The following is a 20230-nucleotide window of genomic DNA, read 5'->3' as shown; positions in this document are numbered from 1 at the left end:
ACTTTCTGGTACAACCAGCCCTTTAAGAGCATTCATGATCTTGATTTGCCCCAAAACAAAAAGGAGTTTGACGCCCCTGACTTACATGGTGTGGCTCTTGCTCTCCACCAAGTTGATGTCTCCGGGCTGCAGCTCTGGGATCCACCTCTCCAGCTCCTCAATCCAGGGATATTTGAGAGAGGAGGGCACCACCACCAGGAGGGGCCACTCCGCTCTGTAAGCACACGCTACTGCGATGGCCTGGACCGTCTTCCCCAAACCCATCTGGGGAAGGGAAAACAAGTCAATCGCAAAGGGAAGCCCTCGGCGGCAAATTGCATGTGACGGCTGAGCTCATGTGAGGCCCAGGAGTAATAAGGTCTCACAATGATTCTAGTGTCAAAAGCGATTAGGCGTGTGGGACTGCAGCAGAGAGCTGACAAACTCATCTGGAAGGCTGCAGATTCATTTTTTTGGGGGGGGTGGGAAAATAGTTTTCCAAACAACAGTGGTGTACTTACCTCATCGGCAATCATACATCTGAAAAACAAAGGAAACAGAGAGGCTAAATTAGTCTGGCTTTAATAATTTACAGGTGAAGACAACAGTCTGTGTAGCGTGAGGGTTCGGCGGTCCAATAGGACCGCCTGTCTGGTTTGCCTCTTCTCTTGGATGTACCACAAATCTGTCAGTAGTAATTTGGGTCTGTGCTGCTATGCTACTTAAGCTTGAGTGCCATTCAATATTTATACCACTGCTTCAGCTGGATAATTCTGTGTTTTTTAGGAAAGCATCTTCTTTTTGATTTTATTTCTCTCATTTCTGTTTTGTTATAGGCAGACGTTTTCATAATTCTGCTTAAATAAGCCGTATATATCTGGAAAAAATACTTGCGTAAATAATTAATTAATCTCTCAGTTTGTGATCAAAACACAGCGAAGAATACAATCACACAAAGTAATAAAAAAAACATCACAGACGACAAAAACTAATGAAAGCCAAAAAAAAATCGGGATTCTCAGAGTTTCCATATCTGCATTTCACCGACAATTAGTTTGTAAAAGGAAAGTAACCCATGGTTTCAGCCATTTCTGCAAAAAAATAAACAAAAGTTTCAGCTCAGATAGCTTTAATTTGTAAGATTTGATGTTTAGTAATGGATTTATGTCTGAACTTTAAGTAAAATATTTATTTTTACTTATATACTAACTAAAAGCTTCACTATTAAAATTAGTCCAATTGATTAGCTAATAAAGTCTTCTTAAACCTTCTTTTATCGTTGTAGTTTCGCCTCCATCCAGCAGAGGGCGATGGTGGTCGTCCTTAAGCAGAGTCAGTTGATACAGAAATAAAGATGGTGGGGTCATACCAGAGTGGGAAAGAGAAACAGTCCAAACAGAGTCCGGTGTGGGATGAAAAATACACTTTAGAAATATTTTATTATTTTTATCTTTCATTTTTCTATTGAGCAACCTTAGAGGTTCCTGTTTTGTTCTATTTTATAAATATATCTAAGTTTAACAATGTGAGAAAACAAAAATTTTCTGTTAATTCAGTCAGTATTTAATATAGCTGACACAAAAAAATGTACGATTTAAGAATTTTGTAGCTCTTTATGTTATGGAAAGACTGTCAGGGTTCTTGCTACATAAGAAAGCTTTTAAGAAAATGGACTCAACTATCGATAAGTTGCATTCCTGCTTCACTCTGTCAAAACTTCACCTCACTTTTACTCATTCAAACAGTCACTGATTTCTTCACTGCCAGTTTTCTTTCCTCCTACATGAAGGGCTGAAAGTTAAATAGGATGTTTGTGATCCAATGTGCTTGAGCGGCCATTAAACTGCCAAGCACAACACTATGAAGAACAATGAAAGCGTGACATGGTCATCAGCTGAAGTCGTCCCTGTGGAAAATATGCAGCGCAGATCAACCTCTGATTCTTTGTCCAGTGGGCCTGAGCTCATTGTCATGACCTTCCTTTTTATTTTTCTTTCCTCCATAAATGCTTCCAATATTGTGTCACCAGCAGCAGTGCAACAGAGCACCTCTGCATACCTCAGACTGAGTCGCTCATTATTCTCTCTCGTCCTCCTTCTCGTCTTCCTCCTCCCATCTCCGCCCCATTTCTCTCTTTCAGCTGAGGAACATGATTAATGTGCACCTTGCCACTGGTGGTTTTTCTAATTGCCAACACACCGGCTCAGTCAGCGCAATGCACAAACACACACACGAGCATGCGCACACACACTCCAGCTCCTGTATGTGTGTGAAAAGTGCAAACAAAAGGCATATAAAGTGGAAACACACACTGGTACCAACTCATCCGAGACGGCACATACATATATGTAGCTGTGCGCACACACCCACACACAACCCTGGGAGGGAGTGTGGCTGGGGCAGGTGCTTGCCATTTCTCAACACATTAATCATCCTCCTTTAAATAACCTGAGTGTCGTCTTGACGGTTTGAGACTGCGAGCGCACTGCGGAGCTGTTGCCTGACGACGGCACGTGCCCCGTCGCAGCATCTTTCTAATGTTATCTCCGAAACCCACGAGCCCCAAAGTGTCAGGAAATGGGCTCCGCTGCCTCCCAGGCTGGCCGCGCTGATTTGATGGCTCTGACCTCTATGCGGTGATGTGTTGTGTGGACCCGTGTCTAACCCCAATTTTCCAGCCAAGGTAAAAAAAAAAAAAAAAGGAGAAAAAAGAAAGGCTCTCCTCTGGAGGACCGGACCTGCGGTGAACTCTGCCGAGTGTGGAATGCCGGACAAAAGGCTGACTCCATGTTTGGACCCACTCGGATATCACCCGCTTTCAAGGTTCAGAGTGAAGTCCATACGGTGGATTCACAAAGATCTGAGCAGAAAACCCCGCAGGGTTTTAATGGCGTGTAAAAGAAAGTTGGTTATTTTGCTCCGAAACTCTTTAGCTGCATCTTCCTTCCTTCATACTCTAAGGCAACATTTGCACAAGAATCAAGTTTGAAATTTACATAAAGTACATTCTTAGATTATGTTTCAAGCTATTTGCAAACAATAGAAACAGACAGTATGGGCATCTAAAAAAAGATTACATTACATCAGTGATGACCTGCTAACATTGAAGATATGTTTTGCTTTGTTTTTTTACATTTTAAGGAAATTCAGCTATGATACTCCAATGTATAAAATCTATCCATCAGGGCCAAAAATGTCCTTTCTGCAACAAGAAACCATATTTGGGCAAAAGGTGGGGCTTCAAACAGACACCTGGCAGCTGATTTGATGAATATGTTGTTACTTTAAAGAAAAAAATTGCCTTACACTGGAGATCTACTCAAAAATATCACTTGTTCAATAATCAGAGCAAATTAATCTAGCTACATGAGTCAGAATGAAAAGAAAAAGAGATCTGCTTGTTATAATGGAGCTTTAAGTAACCATCATCAAGGATTACCTTCCTCTTCATCACTGTAGATGTAACAATATGGTTGCATAACGGTCTTGATGCATTGTGTAAATGTTTAATCATACATCTTGTTCTTTTGTTTTTACCACAGTACATTAAAGAACTTAAAGGCTTAGTAATGATGAATTTACTTGAGAAATACATAACTCTACAAATGCTAAGTGAACATATTTTTCTAACTCCCATTTTTTTTTTTTTTTTTTGCGATATGCATTAAGTGCCTCTGAATAAAATAATTCCTCTCTCTAATGCACAATACAGGCCCAGTAGGCTCTAACATTTATTTATGATGTGTAGCTTCTCTATAAACCTCTTCTTAATGTCCTGGATGGATACTGTCCAAATATTGTTAGCTTGCCTATTAAGGCTTCGGGTAATTTATGGTGAGTGAAATTTTTTGTGCCGTTTAACAGAATCCATCTCCTGCTGTCTACACAACACCAACAAAATCCTATTATAATAAAAAAGCCATTACAAGTTTCATGCCTTATTAGGAAGGAATGAAATTTAGTGTTAGGAAAGTAAATACTGTAAGTGAGGCACCTTGAGAATATAATAGAGATGTTTTCCTATTTACAATATTAGAGCAATTCTACTGCTGGTGATAAATGACCCAGATTGCAGCTAAGATGTTCAACAAATGAAACCGACTCTTAAAATGGATAATGTAATAATAAAGTGTTTCAGGAGGTTGAGCTTTATGTTTTCACAATTATGTCTATCACAGAACATAAAACTTAACACATCAACTCAAAAGATGGAGCAAGGAAGGAGGTATCACTGGACCTTTATTAGTCAACATCCCCCGAATTTAGTTTTTATCTCCGTTATTCCATTTACCTCAAGTCATCCTGCACCGGTTTGATCTGGCACTTGTTTTGTATCTCATTAAATAAAAAGTTTATTTTAGTAAAGAGATACCGCTCCTTTGTCCTTTGTTATTGTTTGTGTAGAATTTATTGAGTTTGGGAAAAATTTGAATTTAAATGTATTTGATTTGAAGAACTGTCTTAAAGCATAATATTTTCCCTGGTAGCTTCTCGTTGAATCTTTGCTTTAAATAGTTGACCAAAAAATTTATTTAAATGAAGATTAACAGATATAAAGCACATAACTTTTCAAATCTTGAAAAGTTTTAGTTTTTTTTCATGTCTGGGTCTTTAATCCAAATTTCTGCTACATTATTGAATTGGCTAATTTGTTTGTTGCTCTTTTTGTCCTATTGGTTTGTACCAATGCGTCAGTTCATATCCACCATCTGACATCTTCTGGTGACTTTTGAATTAAGCCTCCAAAAAGAGGCAAATGTACACATCAGCTGACAGAATATTTAAAAGAAAAAAGTTTTTAGAAATTATGTTGTTTTACTGATTGTTTTGAGCCACATATTCAAGCTGCAAAAGACAGAGAGAGAGAGCAAGGCTTAGATGTCCAGCAGAGTTGGAAAATGCAGGATAAAAAGAATTTTATCCGACTTTCATGTCTTAAAAGTTGCTACATATAGCAAGAAAGAAGATAAGCTAGCTATTGTGACCTGGTGGGTGGGTCTGTTAAAAGGGACAGTCTCTGATTTTCAGACATTTACTGAGGTAGATGAGAACAGTTTCTCATGTAAATATTGCCAGATCACCCAAATTTAAGTAAATCTGGACCGATTTTCTGGTGCACCTGTACTTGAGTGACAGTTTTCACAGGGAAACTAGAAATATAAAAAAAAAATCTGCAGATTTAAGATCAGAAGAAAGCCTCAAATTTTGTTTTGGCACATCTTTACAAGACAAAAAATGTTTTTAGATGAAAGGAAAATAGCTTTATCCAACAATTAAGCATTTTTTTTTTATTATCAATCATGTAAAAAAGTAAAAATTCAGAATGAATTGGTAAAGATACTAAAGAAAACAGACGTTTGTATAATCTGTCTTTTGAAGGATGAAGATATTAATATTACGCCATACCTAAAAGGGCTGTAGAAGCTATTTGTTTTTTTATCACCTACATTTTATCACCAACCTGTATTTAAATTACAACTTGGTGATAACTTAGCATTTGTAGAAATATGCATTTACAATTTATTGCTCCTTCTAATCCTATGAGCCTCTTTAGCCTAAAGGACTTAAATGGGAAGCTCAATACAGATTCTATGTTAGGAATAATATTTCATATGATACCACAAATTTGATGCAAACGAAGAGTATTGATCTATCACCACATTAGCAACTCCCTCCCTACTCAACAGAAGAGCAGCTTAGAAATATGCTTCATCAGATATCTGGCTGCAAGCTAAGTCAGAAGGAAACCCACAACATCTTAATGGATTGCTTTAGTATCAAACTTCGGTTCAACTTTTTCAAACAATTCAATCAACAACTGCTTTGTTTTTTCTTTTTTTTTATTGTCGCGCCGAGCCACATATTTTACACATTCCACCCCGTTTATCTCCATAAAACTCACTCGCCCTCCCACACAAGCCGATCCAACAGGATCCGCAAGTATTTAGAATTTGCGACAACATTTTGATGTTTTGCTTCGGTACACTTGAAGCTCTCTGGATGTGGAGAGACACACAATGGAAGCGAGAGGAAAAAAATAAAATAAAAATCCACCCACGGATCCTCCTACGCTGGTAGATATCTTACATCAGTATATGATGTGCAGTGCATTTCAGGAGATATTTTATGACAGGCTGCCATTTATTTCTCAGCTGTCAGCTTGTCATGTCTACTGTACCTTCATTTCAGGTGGTGATATTCTGTATTTTCAAGAAATCTTCTAACCCCTCCCTTCTTAAAAACCCAGCAATGTTACAGCTCCACTAAATTGTTGTCGGTTCGGTATAAATATGCTCTTTCTGCAAGAAATTTTGCTGATCATCAGCTTTAGTTTTCGCCTCTGTAAGAAGATAATGAAGCGGTCACACGTCTGTTATTAAATTGATTAAATATATCAATTCAGCTTTTTTGAATTTGCAACATTAAACATTAAAAAATATATTTTTTATACAAATTAATATTGGTTACCATCGTCTAATCATTAACTATGTTTAGACGAAGCACTGTGCCTTCTAAGACAATATCTATTTGTTCCCTGCAGTCACACTAATGCCAATAGAGCAAGGTAGATGTCTGCACTGTGCAGAGAGAGCAAATTGACCTCTGACCTGTCCGTGCCAGAAAGCGCAGCCTTCCAGTGTTCCTAAATCAATACGGCTGCTCAACGCCAGCAGCATCCCTCGGATTTGCTCCTTGTAGGTTGACCCTCCGCCCAACTGGAGCGGAGGATGAAATGAACAAGTCCTGGCGTGGTAGTGCAGCTTATGGTGAACGCAGAAAAACACCAAGAACCTAAACGGCGAGACTCATTTTGCAGACAAAGTGAGGACTCATCTGAGCATTTTTTACAGCTCCCTAACTAACTGTACTGAAGAATCCAGAGGATGAAGTCGCTCACCGTCCGTTCTTAGACAAAGCGAACTCCACTCCCTCCCTTTGAAAAGGCATCAGGCACTGCAGAAGCTTGGGAGGAAGCCCAGATAGTTGCTCTGGCCATCTTGTGTCACAGTCAGATTTCTGTGGGTCACTCTCTTCCATTACTGGCAGTAGGATGTGATTTAAAATCTAGAAAATATAAGCAGACTAATTTTAATGTCAAAGTTAAACTGAGTAATTACATAATGCAGTTTTAAAATCATGATTTCATTTATTAGAGAGGGGGGAAAAAGCTTTCCAAACTAACATGTAACTAACAAATGAGATTTAATATCTTGTTACATCAGATGTTAAATCTGATTAATCACATTTTGGTATCGCTGAGTATGATTTCACAACCAGGTTTTGAGGTGAACTTAAATCAAATTGTTGTCCTTAGACACAGCTAAAGACGTTGTAGCAACCATTTCTAAATATTCAATGGTACAAGTCTTCAATTATTACAATAATTACAATAAATTTCTGACTAATTTATATTATAATCATTTTCGGACTGGGCTAATCCAAGAACTAACATAAATCTCATTTCAAACAAAATCTAAGCTATCATTTTTATTATTGAGTCATGGCAAATGTGATCAGGATTTAGACAAAATGCACAAGCCAAAATTAGATCTACATATTGAAATTAGGTCTGTAGGAAAATAAATTCAATATATCACCTCAGGACCCGACAGCTGATTTTTCACGACTCAAAATACGCACCCGACCCCACGATTGGGAACCACCCTGCGTTCTATTCAAAGAGTCTAAGCATGAACTGTGGTTTGTTAACACTAATAAATGAATAATAAATAAAATACCAACTTAGAAGCCACGCAATAATTTCTTTTTACAGTTCCAGATTTTGTAAAGAATGCAGCATATTTTTGTTTACATATATTTAGTTCAGCAAGAAAAGCCGAGCTCTAAAAGATTCCTAAGTGGTTGTTTACAAGCAGTTTTTCGATTACATAACTTACCAGGCCGAAGACAACATTACTGGCTTTGTCGATTAAATAATAGAAAAACGCTGCAGTCAATGTGTGGACCCAAGTGAAACTGTTTCGCGGTAGCTTCAACTCACACTCCGTCTACGTCACTGCTGTCGTAAAGTATCTTCTTACGACACAGCTCAACTGAAAACGGTAAGCAACTTCCATTCACTTTTTAAAAAAATGCGAAACAAGTGACGGAATTTAAAAAAAAACTAAAAACTAAAAAAGACACGTCCACTCCACGTTTGCTACCATACTGTAAGTGAGAAAAGAAAAACTTGTTTTACGACAAGGCGTGACATGTTTTGAACACCGTACGTGTGCAGCGTGAGGAACTGACGCACAGGCAGCTTGCTGTCCGCTGGATCCTCCTTTACTCCGCCACAAACAGTAGCTACTTCACCTTCGGTAGGAAACAACGGCTGCTTCACCGATTGTAAACCAAAGCGGGTAAGGCAACGTTAAAAGATACCTACAGCATCCTGCCACACACTTTAATTGTTAATAATCATATCGTTATGGTTTGAGTCCTGAAGCCGGAGCTAGTTAGCAAGAAGCAGGTCTGATGTGTGTTGTGTGACTGCTCAGGGCGCCGGTGTTTGGCCGTTAGCACGCCGCGGTGCCAGGTAAGGATCGTTAGCTTAGCGCCGACATCCACCAACGCCAAAATGGTGCACGCTGTGTATAAAAGAAACACCTCGAAACTAAAATTGCATTCGTGTCCAAAACGGTGATAAATTATATCGGCATTCCTTCTGGAAAACCAAACAGCAGTTATGAAATAATATATTATATTTCAGCAACTTTTAAGGCCTACTTCGACTCCCACCTTAGTTGCTGCCTCGCTGTTTGAGTCCATTTCAGAAATATGGCCGTATTTAACTTTCTTAGCTACTTGGACAGATGCTGCGTTCCCTGAAATGTTGTCAGACATTTATTTAAGGAATTAAAACCTCATACAAATCTGTGTTTTTATTAACTTGTTCAGGACAGAGAGAAAATTAAATTGTTATGGGTTTTAATGGAGGTTGGTGGTCTTTAACTTGCTGTTTTGGATCAGCCTTTCTGTGTAGCATGGCACCAGTAATCGACTAATAAACTTACTTAGAAAGTGGGCGTTTGTTTTGTTAACTTGTTTATTTGCACAGGTGAAGGTACCAGAAATATAGCCTAGAGGGACTACCAAATATAAATAAACAGATAAGGGTGTTGGAGTTGGCCAGTAAAAATAACAAACAAAAATGATTTTCTGTATTACGTTTTGTGTGTTGTACTGTAATGGTGGTACTTGTTGTTTTGGTTTGAATACGTAAAATATTACAGAATTAACAATTTCAGAGTTGCACGATTTTTAGTTCCTTCACAGATAAACCACTTGTATGTTCTTTGTGACCAACCACGAAAATTACCAAGTTTTCTGAGGAAAAGCTTGCAACCACAGATGTTTAGAAGCTTATCTGCTCACATTTGAATTTAGAAGTGAGCCAGAGTTTGTGGAGTTAGTCATATCACCAAGTCTTAAAAAAAAACAAAAGACACATTAGTACTTCGTTAAGGATTTCATCTTAATGTTGGCCGGTAAAAGGTGGCTTAAAGTGAATCTTTATCCTCCTCATGGGCCATAAATCAAAAATCACATAACCCAAATTTATACTGGCTTAAAAAGGAAGCTATAGTTGCTATCAAGCAGATGCACCGACCGTGATAATTATTGCCTCATTGAGTTTGCAGAAATTGACAGAGACGGCTATAAGAGCTCAAGAGTTGCCACCAATGAGGCTAAGCGTCATGATGGGATCATTTTTATTGCACCACCAGCACTGTTATAACATTCACTGAAGATATTTTACCACAAGTGGCATCAATATCAGCAATTATTTCACCCATGTTGAGTGCTCTATTAAAATGTGCTAATTCATAGCTCAAATGGCCTCCTGTGATTGTGTGCAATCTGTAAAACAGCCCCTGCTATAGCTTGAAATAAATGCTAATAATCACTTGCCCCAACAGTTTGCCCCGCGGCTGCCCGACCCGTTGCCGCGGCGGCTCGGTTGACCACTCATTCCGCAGGTTAGAGCGAATTTACCGCCGATGACATTATCACATATTGAGGTTGAGGTTGCCGTGTAATAGCTTTGATCCAAAGAAGTGGCCCCTGATGACTAAATTATTCATCGCCTCCCTTGGAGGAAGGGGGGGGATATCTCCTGGCTCTAATATTTGGTTGTGTGAGGGGAGCTAGGCCCATTAAATAATTCATCTGCCTGTCCATAAATTGTTTGTCCAATTGCTGACCTTTTCACGGGATTAAGAAAGCCCAATAATAAATTCTTTGGAGACCTGGCATAACGAAAGGTACAATTACGAGGCAGGGTTGGATCGGATCGTTTGTCGCTGCCTGGATGTCGGTTGCTAAGTGACAGCAGGAACTTTTTCCGCCCACTGTGTTTCGCCGTTAAAGTCGGCGCGGCTGAAAGGGACGAAAACAATCACATCATGGCAGCCTAGACTTGGACCTGTTTGTGACTCGCCGCGTCTTTGACAGCCTGTCAGTAAGTCGGCGACGAGAGCGCTTTGGGAAGTGGAGCTGCCGTCGTCGCAGCGCATATTGGCTCTTTCCCACACAATAACCAATGGGCTTTCTTTTAATTCTGCTGTATTTAAATGTAGATTTAGAGGAAATGCGGGGGTGTTGCATTTCAGGTGTTGGCTGTCTGAGTGTGGAAAAGCAGGGTGCCAGCTTTAATGGGAAGGTAGCCCACGGAACAGCTTGGCTGCGCAGCAGCCAGCGCCTCCCCATCGACTCTCCACCTGGTCGTGGCGCACCTAGCTGGCTCGCTACATCTCCTTGTCCTTTTTGCTTTCTCGTTGCCTCTTTTTCTCCGCCTGCCTCGCTCTCCTCCCACCCTGACGGTTTCTCTCCTCTTCTTCCTCTCAGTCTCCTTCAATCCATCCCATGTCCCCGGCTGGCCTCTCCTCCACCTCCTTTCTCTACCTCCCACCCCCATCCTAAAGCAGAGTAGCTAATGAAGAGCCCCATTTAGCTAGCGACTTTGGTTCAGTCGGCGCTCCGTATCGCCGGCCGGCCCTCGGCTACAGCGACTGGCTGCTGGCGCTCTGACATCACACGGGCCAGCTGTTGATTTGGCTCTGTCTCCAAGGCTGGCTGGCTTGATGGGTTGTGGCAGGTAGACTTGTGCTCTTCCTTCCTCCCTCCTTCCCTCCCTGCTCTCTCTCTTTGTGACACCCACTCCTCCCCTTGTCGTCTCCCACTACACTCTCCTCTCCTCCGTCTTCCGCTCGCACTCAGTCGAGCAGGAGTGCAGGAGGCAGCAGGCGGCTGGGAGGCGACTCCAGCCTCCTCTCCAGCAGATTGCGCCTCCCGTACGATGGAAACTAAACGGTTGCACGGCAGACGGGATGGAGGGCAGAGCTGCCGGGCACGCAGGTATGACCTGCCAGCCTCAGATATTGACCTTGCATGCTTTACTTGACGCAAACATATCTGTTTCATCCTTCTTCTCGACAACTTCCAAGTTTTTGCAGAAAATTGATTTCAATCGGCTGTATAAGTTGCTGGTTTGTGCAAAGAGTGAAGCGTTGGTGTTGTGGTGTTTTTGTTTTTTTATTCACTCTGGTGCGTTGAAATCTCTTGGCTAGTTTGCAAGCGGGTGCATCTGCTTTCCATTAGCAGGATAATTAACCAAGATCAGCAAATAAGAGGCTTCGCTCTGCATTGTTCCGCAGCCAAGCTCATCCTCGTGTCTCTCCTGGTTTTCCCATGTTTATTCTGCAGGTGTTGTCTGCAAATTGACTTTTAATGACTCTCTCTTCTCGTCTCCGAAGAGCTCTGTGGGGTTAAAAACTGCTAGACTTGCATGTCAGGTTTTTTTTTTTGTTTATTGTCTCTAGTCTAATTGCCCAGATTGATATTCCCTGGAAGCTCTGTTATGGGATAGATAATGGATTACCTACATGCTCTGCTGTGGATTTAATTTATTAGGGCTGCCTGCACCTCTGCTGCAAGATGCAACCTGAAGGCAGAGCGAGCAACACAATTAGGGGCTCATTTGTGCCTGTTTCTCCCCCCCCCCGTATTACGAGCAAGTTTCCCTTTGCCTGAGTCGCTCTGAAACTGAAGAGAACAGAGTATGAAAGTGATATCATTTCCCCGGCACTACCCTAATCGTTTCTCCCCAGTTGGCGTTTTTCCTTTGCGCTGCAATTAGCAGAAATGGTTGGAAAATGGGAAATTAGTTACTCAGTTAGGCAAAACGTTGAAATCAATTTTATTGCAGCGCCACGTCTGCAAACCAGCATTAGGAAGCTAATTAACTGTTTATTTGAGCCCTGATTTTATTACTACATTGCTGGTAATAATGTATTCCGCGTCATGCAATCTGCAGAAGCAAGGTATTTTACTTATTTTTCGTGGTTTTTGATATTCGTCTGGTGAAGCGGTCAGAGATCAGAACTGGTCAGTTTTCACTTGAGCCGTTCTGATCGGTGAATATTTGGTTAAATGCGTCAAAGTGAAGAAAATCCACCCTTTTTGTTTATGAATGATTCAGTAAACTTGTATTTTGAACTTTTGAGTCAAATAGAAATCAGAAAACAGTTAGGGACTTAAATTAATTTAATGTACTTTTTTCTATTATTTAGAACTGCTGCCTCTATCAAATGATATTTTTCCGGTTTATTTTATGCTTTAATACAAAAAAAGTCCTGAGAATCAGCTGATCAAACCTCAAAGAAATCCTGAAATTGGTATCAGCCAGAAGAACTCCTGATTGGTGCATCTGTTCTTGTAAAGGGGCAGTTGATGAAAAATTTAAGGTTTTTCTTTGTTGGATTTCTGGTGGTTGAATGTGAAGTTTGTTTAAAGAGTCGCTTGTTGTTTCTCATACCAATCTACTGAATCAATCTCCTCCTATTGAGTTATTTTCCAGTGCTTCCCTCTCTTTTTTTCCTCGTCTTTATCACGCCCGGCTGTTTTCCTCACAAAGGTTAAGGCTCACTCCTTTCTGCCCTCCTGTTCTTTCTTTTATCAACTCACCTTTTCGCTCTCCGCTGAGAATAGAACCAGGGCAGATAGAGGAAGGTTATCGAGGGTCCTCCAGCTCAAGCAGAGCTGGTTATCGCCTCCGATCCACGCATAGCTGAGCAGAAAAGAGCAGGGAGAAGCAGAGGTGTGGGAGGGAAAGGTCAGCTCTTAGAGGAGAGAGAGAGATGTGCAATGGGGAAGGAAAATAAGTAGTGGAGTGTGCAAGAGGCTCTTGAGCTCTTCAGAGTGATGGAGAAATTTCTCACTAGTTTGTTGTTGAACAGGAGAGCCCTGGTGTTTGATTAATTTAGCTCCGCCGATGGCTGCACTCACACCAATTTGCAAACCAAATTTGACCCCGACGCTGCGCAGCAGCCAGACCCGCCGCTTCTTGGGCATGATTTCTCTCCTTTCAGATCGCAATTAATCATTTCCAGATTGGCCCCATTGTGCGTATTTGCATTTCAATGCGGTCACGAATGCGTGCCGCGTGTTTAACTGGGTGGCAGAGTTTTTGACGCATCTCTGTGTGCGTGAGGCTGCCGGCGTGACACCGAGCGGTGCCTCTTTAAGGGCGCTGCACTCTGCGGTGATTTTAATACCAATGAGCCACTCCCTGTCAGCCTCAGCACAATGCCAGACGGCGCTGTGGCAGGCAGCGCGCCTCCGCTACAAGTTCACCGCCGCGTGAGATTGTGAGGAGGCTTTTGCAGCTTGAGAGCTTGTTGGGAGCTGTTGATCTCCTGTCAAACGGGGGGGGATGCTTTCCTGCTTCCCTGCTTCCTTGTCTTGTGTGTTAAAAAACATTTTTTTAACAAGGGGATTGGGGTGCATTATTAAACACACACACACACACACACACACACACAGACAAAGAGGCTCAGTGTGAAGTCCTGCAGCCATCCGTCTAAGCCTACGCTGCAACGTCTGCTCAGAAAACCTGGAGCGCCGACGGTCAGACTTGACCGCGCCGCTGTCGGAAGGACTTTCAGACTCTTGAGTGATGCAGGACGGCGCAGTAACGCAGGAAAAAAGGTTCAACGTATTTCCATTTCAGACACAGCTGACATCACTTCACATCTCAACGCAAGAGTGCGTAGAGCTTCCCACTCTAGGTAGTTTTTAGGAAGTGCTAGGTGCTTTCCAATAACAGAGCACCTATAAAGGGGGTGGGGCTCTTTATTCTGGAGTAGTTTTGGAAGGAGGGGGGTTTGCATAAAGATCAGGAACATGCAGAGATGGAGAGCGGCTATGGAGACAGACGCCAAGAAAGGAGAACATATGAGCTGGAGCAATTCATTCATTTATTGACGTTATTCAATAACGGCGTCACACTTACTTTAAAGAGAAATAAAACAATCATGAAGCTTCTGGAGTTTATTAGACTACGATCTATTAAGATATATTGTAAACGGCGATAAAATAGATTTGATTTGTTTCAGCCTTAATCTGATGTTTGTGACAGATCCACCACTTTTAATCAGAAGTAAGTAAAACTGAGCTAATATTAATAATTTTTTAACATATAACTATCGGTCCGATAACCAATGTTTACTTCCATCTTGTTGCTGTTGGTGTTTTGGGTGGGAAGGGGGTGGGTCACATGTTTAAGTCATGTGATGGCGATGCAGAACAGGATTACGGGAATGTTAAGTTACAGCAGAAAATTAATGCAGGTGGTGTAATTTTCATATCGGTGCATTCCTATTAAATCGGATTATTCCCATTTACACATTAAAGGACGTCCCTTATGCTTGAATTTTTTATTAATATTGTTTCATTGTTCATGCTAGTTTGTGTTTGAGTTGTGGATGATGGTAGGTTATGTTTTTGATGCACTTAACCAATAGAAATAGAGAGGTGGAGAAGTGGGAGGGGTCACTGGTCATGGCTGAGCAGATTCCGATCTTCTGATTGGTTGGTACCTTTCTAGTCATAACGTCAAACTTTTGTAACGCAAATGTTGAGCAGTGTTAATAAATTACATTTTTAACAATTCACTAAAGATGGAAACTGCACAAGTTTCCTGTTCATTAATTGCACCTAATTAAATTCTTGTCGTTTTGTTTGCAAACAACGTTTACATCAGTTCCTATTTTTCTTAATTTATTAATAAAAATCAAGTAAAGTTTAGAGATGTATTTAATAGATTGATTGCTGTTAATAATGTAGTATACCCTCCGTTTTCTTTTTGAATCTTTTTTTCCTTCCTATCACAGAACCTGGAGGATTGTTTTTCCTTTCGTCTTTTATTCCCTACAACAAGTCCTTATCGTCCAGAAAAGCCTGATTGGTGCGTCTCCACTCATTTTGTTGGTCCCAGATGTCTGCCTCCCTCTGCCAGCGCATTGTTGGATGTAAAAAGGAAAAGATATTGTCTGCTAGACAAAATGAAATTTATGTGCCACCCACTGGCAGTAATGTTATCTTTATCCATTGCTTTCTGAATGTCTGCATGCTTGGTTTTTCCAAGCATGCAGGGGGTGCCTTCTCCTGTTGCCTCAGCAGCGCTCCCCAATCTCTGTGCTCATCCATTATTTATGGTGCGGCGGCACGCACAGGCCCAGAAATAAACACTCGCCACCACTTTTCCCTTTTCCTCTCGCCTCCGACACGCGAATCCTCCAGAGCTGCCGACACCCTGACCGCTGTCAGTCCGCCTGAACTCGGTGACAGCGCTGCGGCTGACCTCTGACTCCACCACCCCGACACTAACTCCTCCCTTCCCTCCCTCGTCGTTCTCGGTTGCAGGTCGGCAGGGGTCATGAGGGTGTCGGAGGCCCCGCTCGCTGTGCAGAGCAGCTGAAGCAGACATGGGCAAAGAAGTCTTGGAGGGCATCGGAAGGCTCGGCAACAGCTGCATCCACCACTGGCTACACAACAAGTAGGTGTGCTCCTTATTTCACTCTTACAAGACCAGTCAGTTAGTTAGGATGACCTCACTAAAATTAGTTTACTTTTAGAAGAAGAAAGCTCATCTTCTTACCTAGACTCAAATGTCTTTAAAAGCCATTTTTGAGGGAAATGCTAACCCAAACCAACCTTTAAAAGTAAATATAGTAGCTTTTTTGTTCAGTTTGATGAGGCACACCCATGGCTGATTCTGCCTGCCCCTTAGAACCAATAAAAAAACTGAACAGAACCTGTCAGACAACACGAAGTAGGCTAAAAGATCTCAAAAAGCAACACAGACACTACCATATTCTCAAGAATTTCAGGAACTGCCCAGAACTGACATCTATGAGTCAGTTTGAAGGATTATTCACAAATATTACTAGAACATTCCCAGAAGTGGCTGACCTAGAAAAATTACTCCCAAAATCGCACAAAAGGCCACAAAAGAACTCTAATCAACATCTAAAACACTTCAGGCCTCGTTTGCCTCATTTAAGGCCTGTAATCAAGAATCACCAATAGCAAAGTGAGACTAACAGAAATGGCATTGATCAGATTTTGACCAAAATTAACACAGAAGTCCGTCTCTCGTTAGTTTAAAACATCTTATTGGCTCACAGAACATTCAGGTCTTGCGTTGGTTTTTGTTTAAGAAAACACTGTGGCAGTAGCATGATAGTCCAGAGCTGCCTGGCTGCTTCAGAACCTAAACTAATTTCTCTAATTTCCCTAAAACCACAAACAACAGCTATCAACCTGTTTATGATCAGAGCGTTTGAGTTAGACCAGTGTTCTGAGATGAAATAAGCATATTAGTGTCATCATCACTGCGTGAGTGACGGCCTTTAATTATTGAGACATTCTTCACATTATTAATAATAATAAAAAAGGCAACTTTCTCCTCTGCATCAGCAGTTTAGACCATTCATGTAAACTCCAGCAGCGCATAATTTTTACGTAATATGGCAGAAATGGAAGGCTGATGGGTTTCTGGCACGCTGCATTATCTGAAGTCACTCAAATCAGTAAAAGCACTTCGTCATTTCATCACATGAATAACAGCCGGCAACAAATTGAGAAAGTGCTGCTACTTTATTTTATGCACCTTGTCTCTGTTTAGTGTGACTAAAAGAATTACTAAATGGAAAAATTGGACTTTTGCCTAAATATGAGAAACAAACCAGCAGCCTTCTTTTTCTTTTTTTAGCTGGCAGTGCTCCTTTACCACCTTGTTGTTGTCCTACTGCTATCTGCAGAAATTCACAGCTCTTTCAGAAACAACCAATCAGAGCCAGGAGGTGGGTCTTAGCACTGTCAATCACACTAGTGCACAGGCTAGTTAGCATGGCCACGAGTGATGATGGATAAATACTTTCCTGAAGCATTAAGTTGTTTCTGAGATTGATTGGCAACGCTAAGATCCTTCTCCTGTTTCTGATTGGTTGTTTTGTTGTCACTGACAGGAAATTGTGATAGTTTGAGGAGATATCTGAAAAAGTAAAACCACATGTTCCATACTGCAGCTTTGAAACGTGATCGGAAACCTTATGAAATTGTTCCAACCCATCACTGCTTGTCTGCATACAGAGAAGTGTCTAAAAGATTGGTTTTAGGACAAACATTGTGTGCCCAGAGGAGGTTTAAAAGTAAAATATCACCAAAATCCTATTGCAAGTAGAACAGACAGTTATGCAATTCTTGAGTGCACTCTCTGCTTTCTAAAGGACAAATAAAAAATGGTAGGCGGTTGACTATATAAAGTGTTCTAAGGTAAGTATGACGAATCAAACTACTTCAGATCAAGCACATTGTGTACTCTGACATACTCAATTGGCTCAAATCTAAAAATGATCCACACAGGCAGCGTGTTCATCATCCATAATGCATCATTACAGACTTGCAGGAGCCCATAAATGTGTATACTTTCATGTTTAAAAAAAATCAGGGCAAAGTCTCCTTTCAGGCTTCACTCATGAGAGATCAGCTCGCTGCTCGCTAAATTCCTTAATGCAACGCCGCGGACCAGATAATGATCCGTATTACTTATGCAGTCAGAACATCAGGGATTCTAAACAGGCCCGCGCCGCAATTACCGCAGCCGGGAGAGACGAGACGCCGAACTGCGAATGCATCAAAGACCTGCAGCCAAATTTAGTGTAATGCTCTTCTCCCCTGATAAAACGCGTTTGGAGGAATGAAGTATTCGGCGATGGACAAAATGGCAATCCATCACGAGCCCTGCTCTCGAAAATATCTGTCCAGTGTTGCAAATTTTCAACTCCAGAGATTTCACTCATCAAAGTGTCAACGGCAGACTCTAAATATTCAGTGACGCGCGCCATACTCTAGAGTATTAAGCTGGTTTTTTTTTTCTGTTTCTTCCTTCTGAATGTAAAAATGTAAAGCAGCAAGCCGGCGCTGCTTTTGTCAAAACCTCTGACAGGTCATTGAATTTCAACATCTGACTCCGGAGCGCCGCGGCAAATTTCAGCTAACTTCTTAGCCTCTGGTGGGGCCGGGTTAGCATTGCGTGCGCGCTGGCAGAGGAGCACCAGAGAGCCCTCGGAAGAAGTCAATTACACTGACATAGAGGAATTGGATACTGCCTCTGTGAAGGCGGACAGTCCCACAGTCCCACTCGCTAGCTCAGCTCTTTTGGGGGAGAAGAGATAAAACAATCAAGCCTTATCCAGCCGCTTTGCTGCTCAGCCATCAGATAGGGAAATGACTCTGATCAGTGACACCCAAATGGGTTAAGGGTCCTTCTGATTGGTTGAAGGCCGGATGACACACACACTCAGCAGGATCACGTACGCATCAAAGCGCAACGTAAGCGCTTTCATGTGTGAATTGGGTTCTAATGTGCAAAGTGACTCTGAAGAGCACCGTTTCTAATTAACCTATTAATCATAGCTCTCATGTACCAGATGTCTGCCCTCCCCTTTTGTGCATCTGTGTGTATGTTCTCCCCTGCATGGGGCTGACGCTAAAAGAGCAGATCAGCAGGATGAGCTCACACCAGGACTTCAACAAAAGGGAAGGTCGTGGCGTTGCACGGAGGCGTTGAATACGAGTCCTAGAATGGCGCAAGGTGGAGTCTGTTGGCTAATCGGCGGCCATGTTGTTCTTTTTGGAAATCCTCCTGAGTTTAAAGCTCGACGTTTAGCGTGGCGTCTTCTATTGGCGAAATATCAGAGCGGCTGACTGTTTTTATAATCTGTCCTATTTGGATTGCAAAATGGGAATACAAGTTTGAAATTATTTAAGTAGTTCCTCATTTTTATGACAGACAATAATAGTAGTACATTTAGAAGATATAAGCTAGAGGAAATTTTTACATAAAAGTAAAACAATATTATAGAATTATAATGTTTCTTGTTGCTGTTGTTGCTAGATGTTGGTAGCATTAGAAGCTTTAATTTATCAATTTAATATTTTCCTTTTATTTGATTTAATGCTAATGGCATTAGCAAGATTGTTTATTTATATATATTTACTCATTCTTTACAATAACAAGATGGATTTTTTTTCTATTATTGGTTTGGTGCATTCAATGATACAAAAAATACAAAGACGTTTAAATGTAAGTGCTTTAAGTGCTTACTCCACAAAATGCTATACATGTTTTAAAGCAATACTAGGCTAGTGTCCTGAAATATGTTGGTCTACATATTTATTCAACCAGGCTGTGGTCGGTTACCTCAAACCTGCTAGTTGTTGTTTTTGAACAGCGTTACTTTAGTAAGACTGCTAGGTGGCGCTTCTTTTATTTTCCATAGAAAATTACAATCACTTCGGTATTTTTCTGTCTTATCAAGGTTTTGGAAACTGTAACTACTTAGAGCCATTTTTGCTTTGTAAAACTCCAGTATACCTTCAAAAAAAAAAAGCCTTTTCAAAAGAGCTGATTTCCAAATGCCTTGCTAGCACACACCAGCATCCAAATCAATTTTCTCACACAGGGAAACTGTCCGCCTGCGGCGTGTCGTCCAGTCATGTCCATTGTCTAAAGCTGAACAGCTGCAAAGCCGTGAGCCTGTGAAGAATAAGTAGTGACTGATGACCACAGACTGTGTTGGTGACATCAGCGGCCTCCCTTTTCTTTGTTCTCCCCTCTGCAGCGGCGACCTTGTTGTTAGAAACTTTCTTGCTTGTCAAAAGGAGGCGTCGCTAATTTAGTCCTGATTCCATTCAGGGAGAAAACCATTAATAACGCCGGTAACACTTTTGTTAATCCAGCAATGAAAACTCAAGGTGGAGGTCAAATCAAAAGCCCCTTGTGTGGCAGAGATGTGTTAAACAGAGTGATTACTCTGGCAGAACTGCAGCTCAGCTTTTTGTTAAGATGCTACTAGAACAGCAGAGTAAACACCCATAAGTACATGGGAACAAACATGTG

At 41.3% G+C, this 20230-nt stretch overlaps 2 protein-coding genes across 16 annotated transcripts in view; one reads left to right on the top strand and one right to left on the bottom strand.

Moving 5' to 3' along the window:
- zranb3 (zinc finger, RAN-binding domain containing 3) overlaps positions 1-8766 on the bottom strand; it is a 75803-nt gene extending 67037 nt beyond the window's left edge. Inside the window, exons 1-4 of one of the 2 annotated variants that reach the window (XM_044109960.1) lie at positions 8722-8766; positions 6878-7044; positions 501-519; positions 86-264 (exon numbers count right to left, since the gene is read on the bottom strand). In XM_044109960.1, coding sequence (XP_043965895.1) covers positions 86-264; positions 501-519; positions 6878-7044; positions 8722-8751 — 395 coding nt within the window. In that variant the 5' untranslated portion in view covers positions 8752-8766. Of the gene's footprint in view, positions 1-85; positions 265-500; positions 520-6877; positions 7045-7877; positions 7972-8721 lie in introns of those variants that run through there. The other variant, XM_044109962.1, reaches the window with a different exon arrangement.
- LOC122827244 (R3H domain-containing protein 1-like) overlaps positions 8073-20230 on the top strand; it is a 44758-nt gene continuing 32600 nt past the window's right edge. For 4 of the 14 annotated variants that reach the window (XM_044109977.1, XM_044109974.1, XM_044109966.1 and 1 more), the window contains exons 1-2: positions 8074-8342; positions 15688-15820. The gene's annotated coding sequence lies outside the window, so the exon portion shown is untranslated. Of the gene's footprint in view, positions 8343-10902; positions 11341-15687; positions 15825-20230 lie in introns of those variants that run through there. The other 10 variants (XM_044109967.1, XM_044109963.1, XM_044109975.1 and 7 more) reach the window with 7 other exon arrangements.

Source organism: Gambusia affinis, linkage group LG24 (genome assembly GCF_019740435.1).
Source record: "Gambusia affinis linkage group LG24, SWU_Gaff_1.0, whole genome shotgun sequence".
Lineage (NCBI taxonomy): Eukaryota > Metazoa > Chordata > Actinopteri > Cyprinodontiformes > Poeciliidae > Gambusia > Gambusia affinis.
Note: the sequence above shows the minus strand (reverse complement) of the source record. Positions and strands in the feature narration are given on the sequence as shown.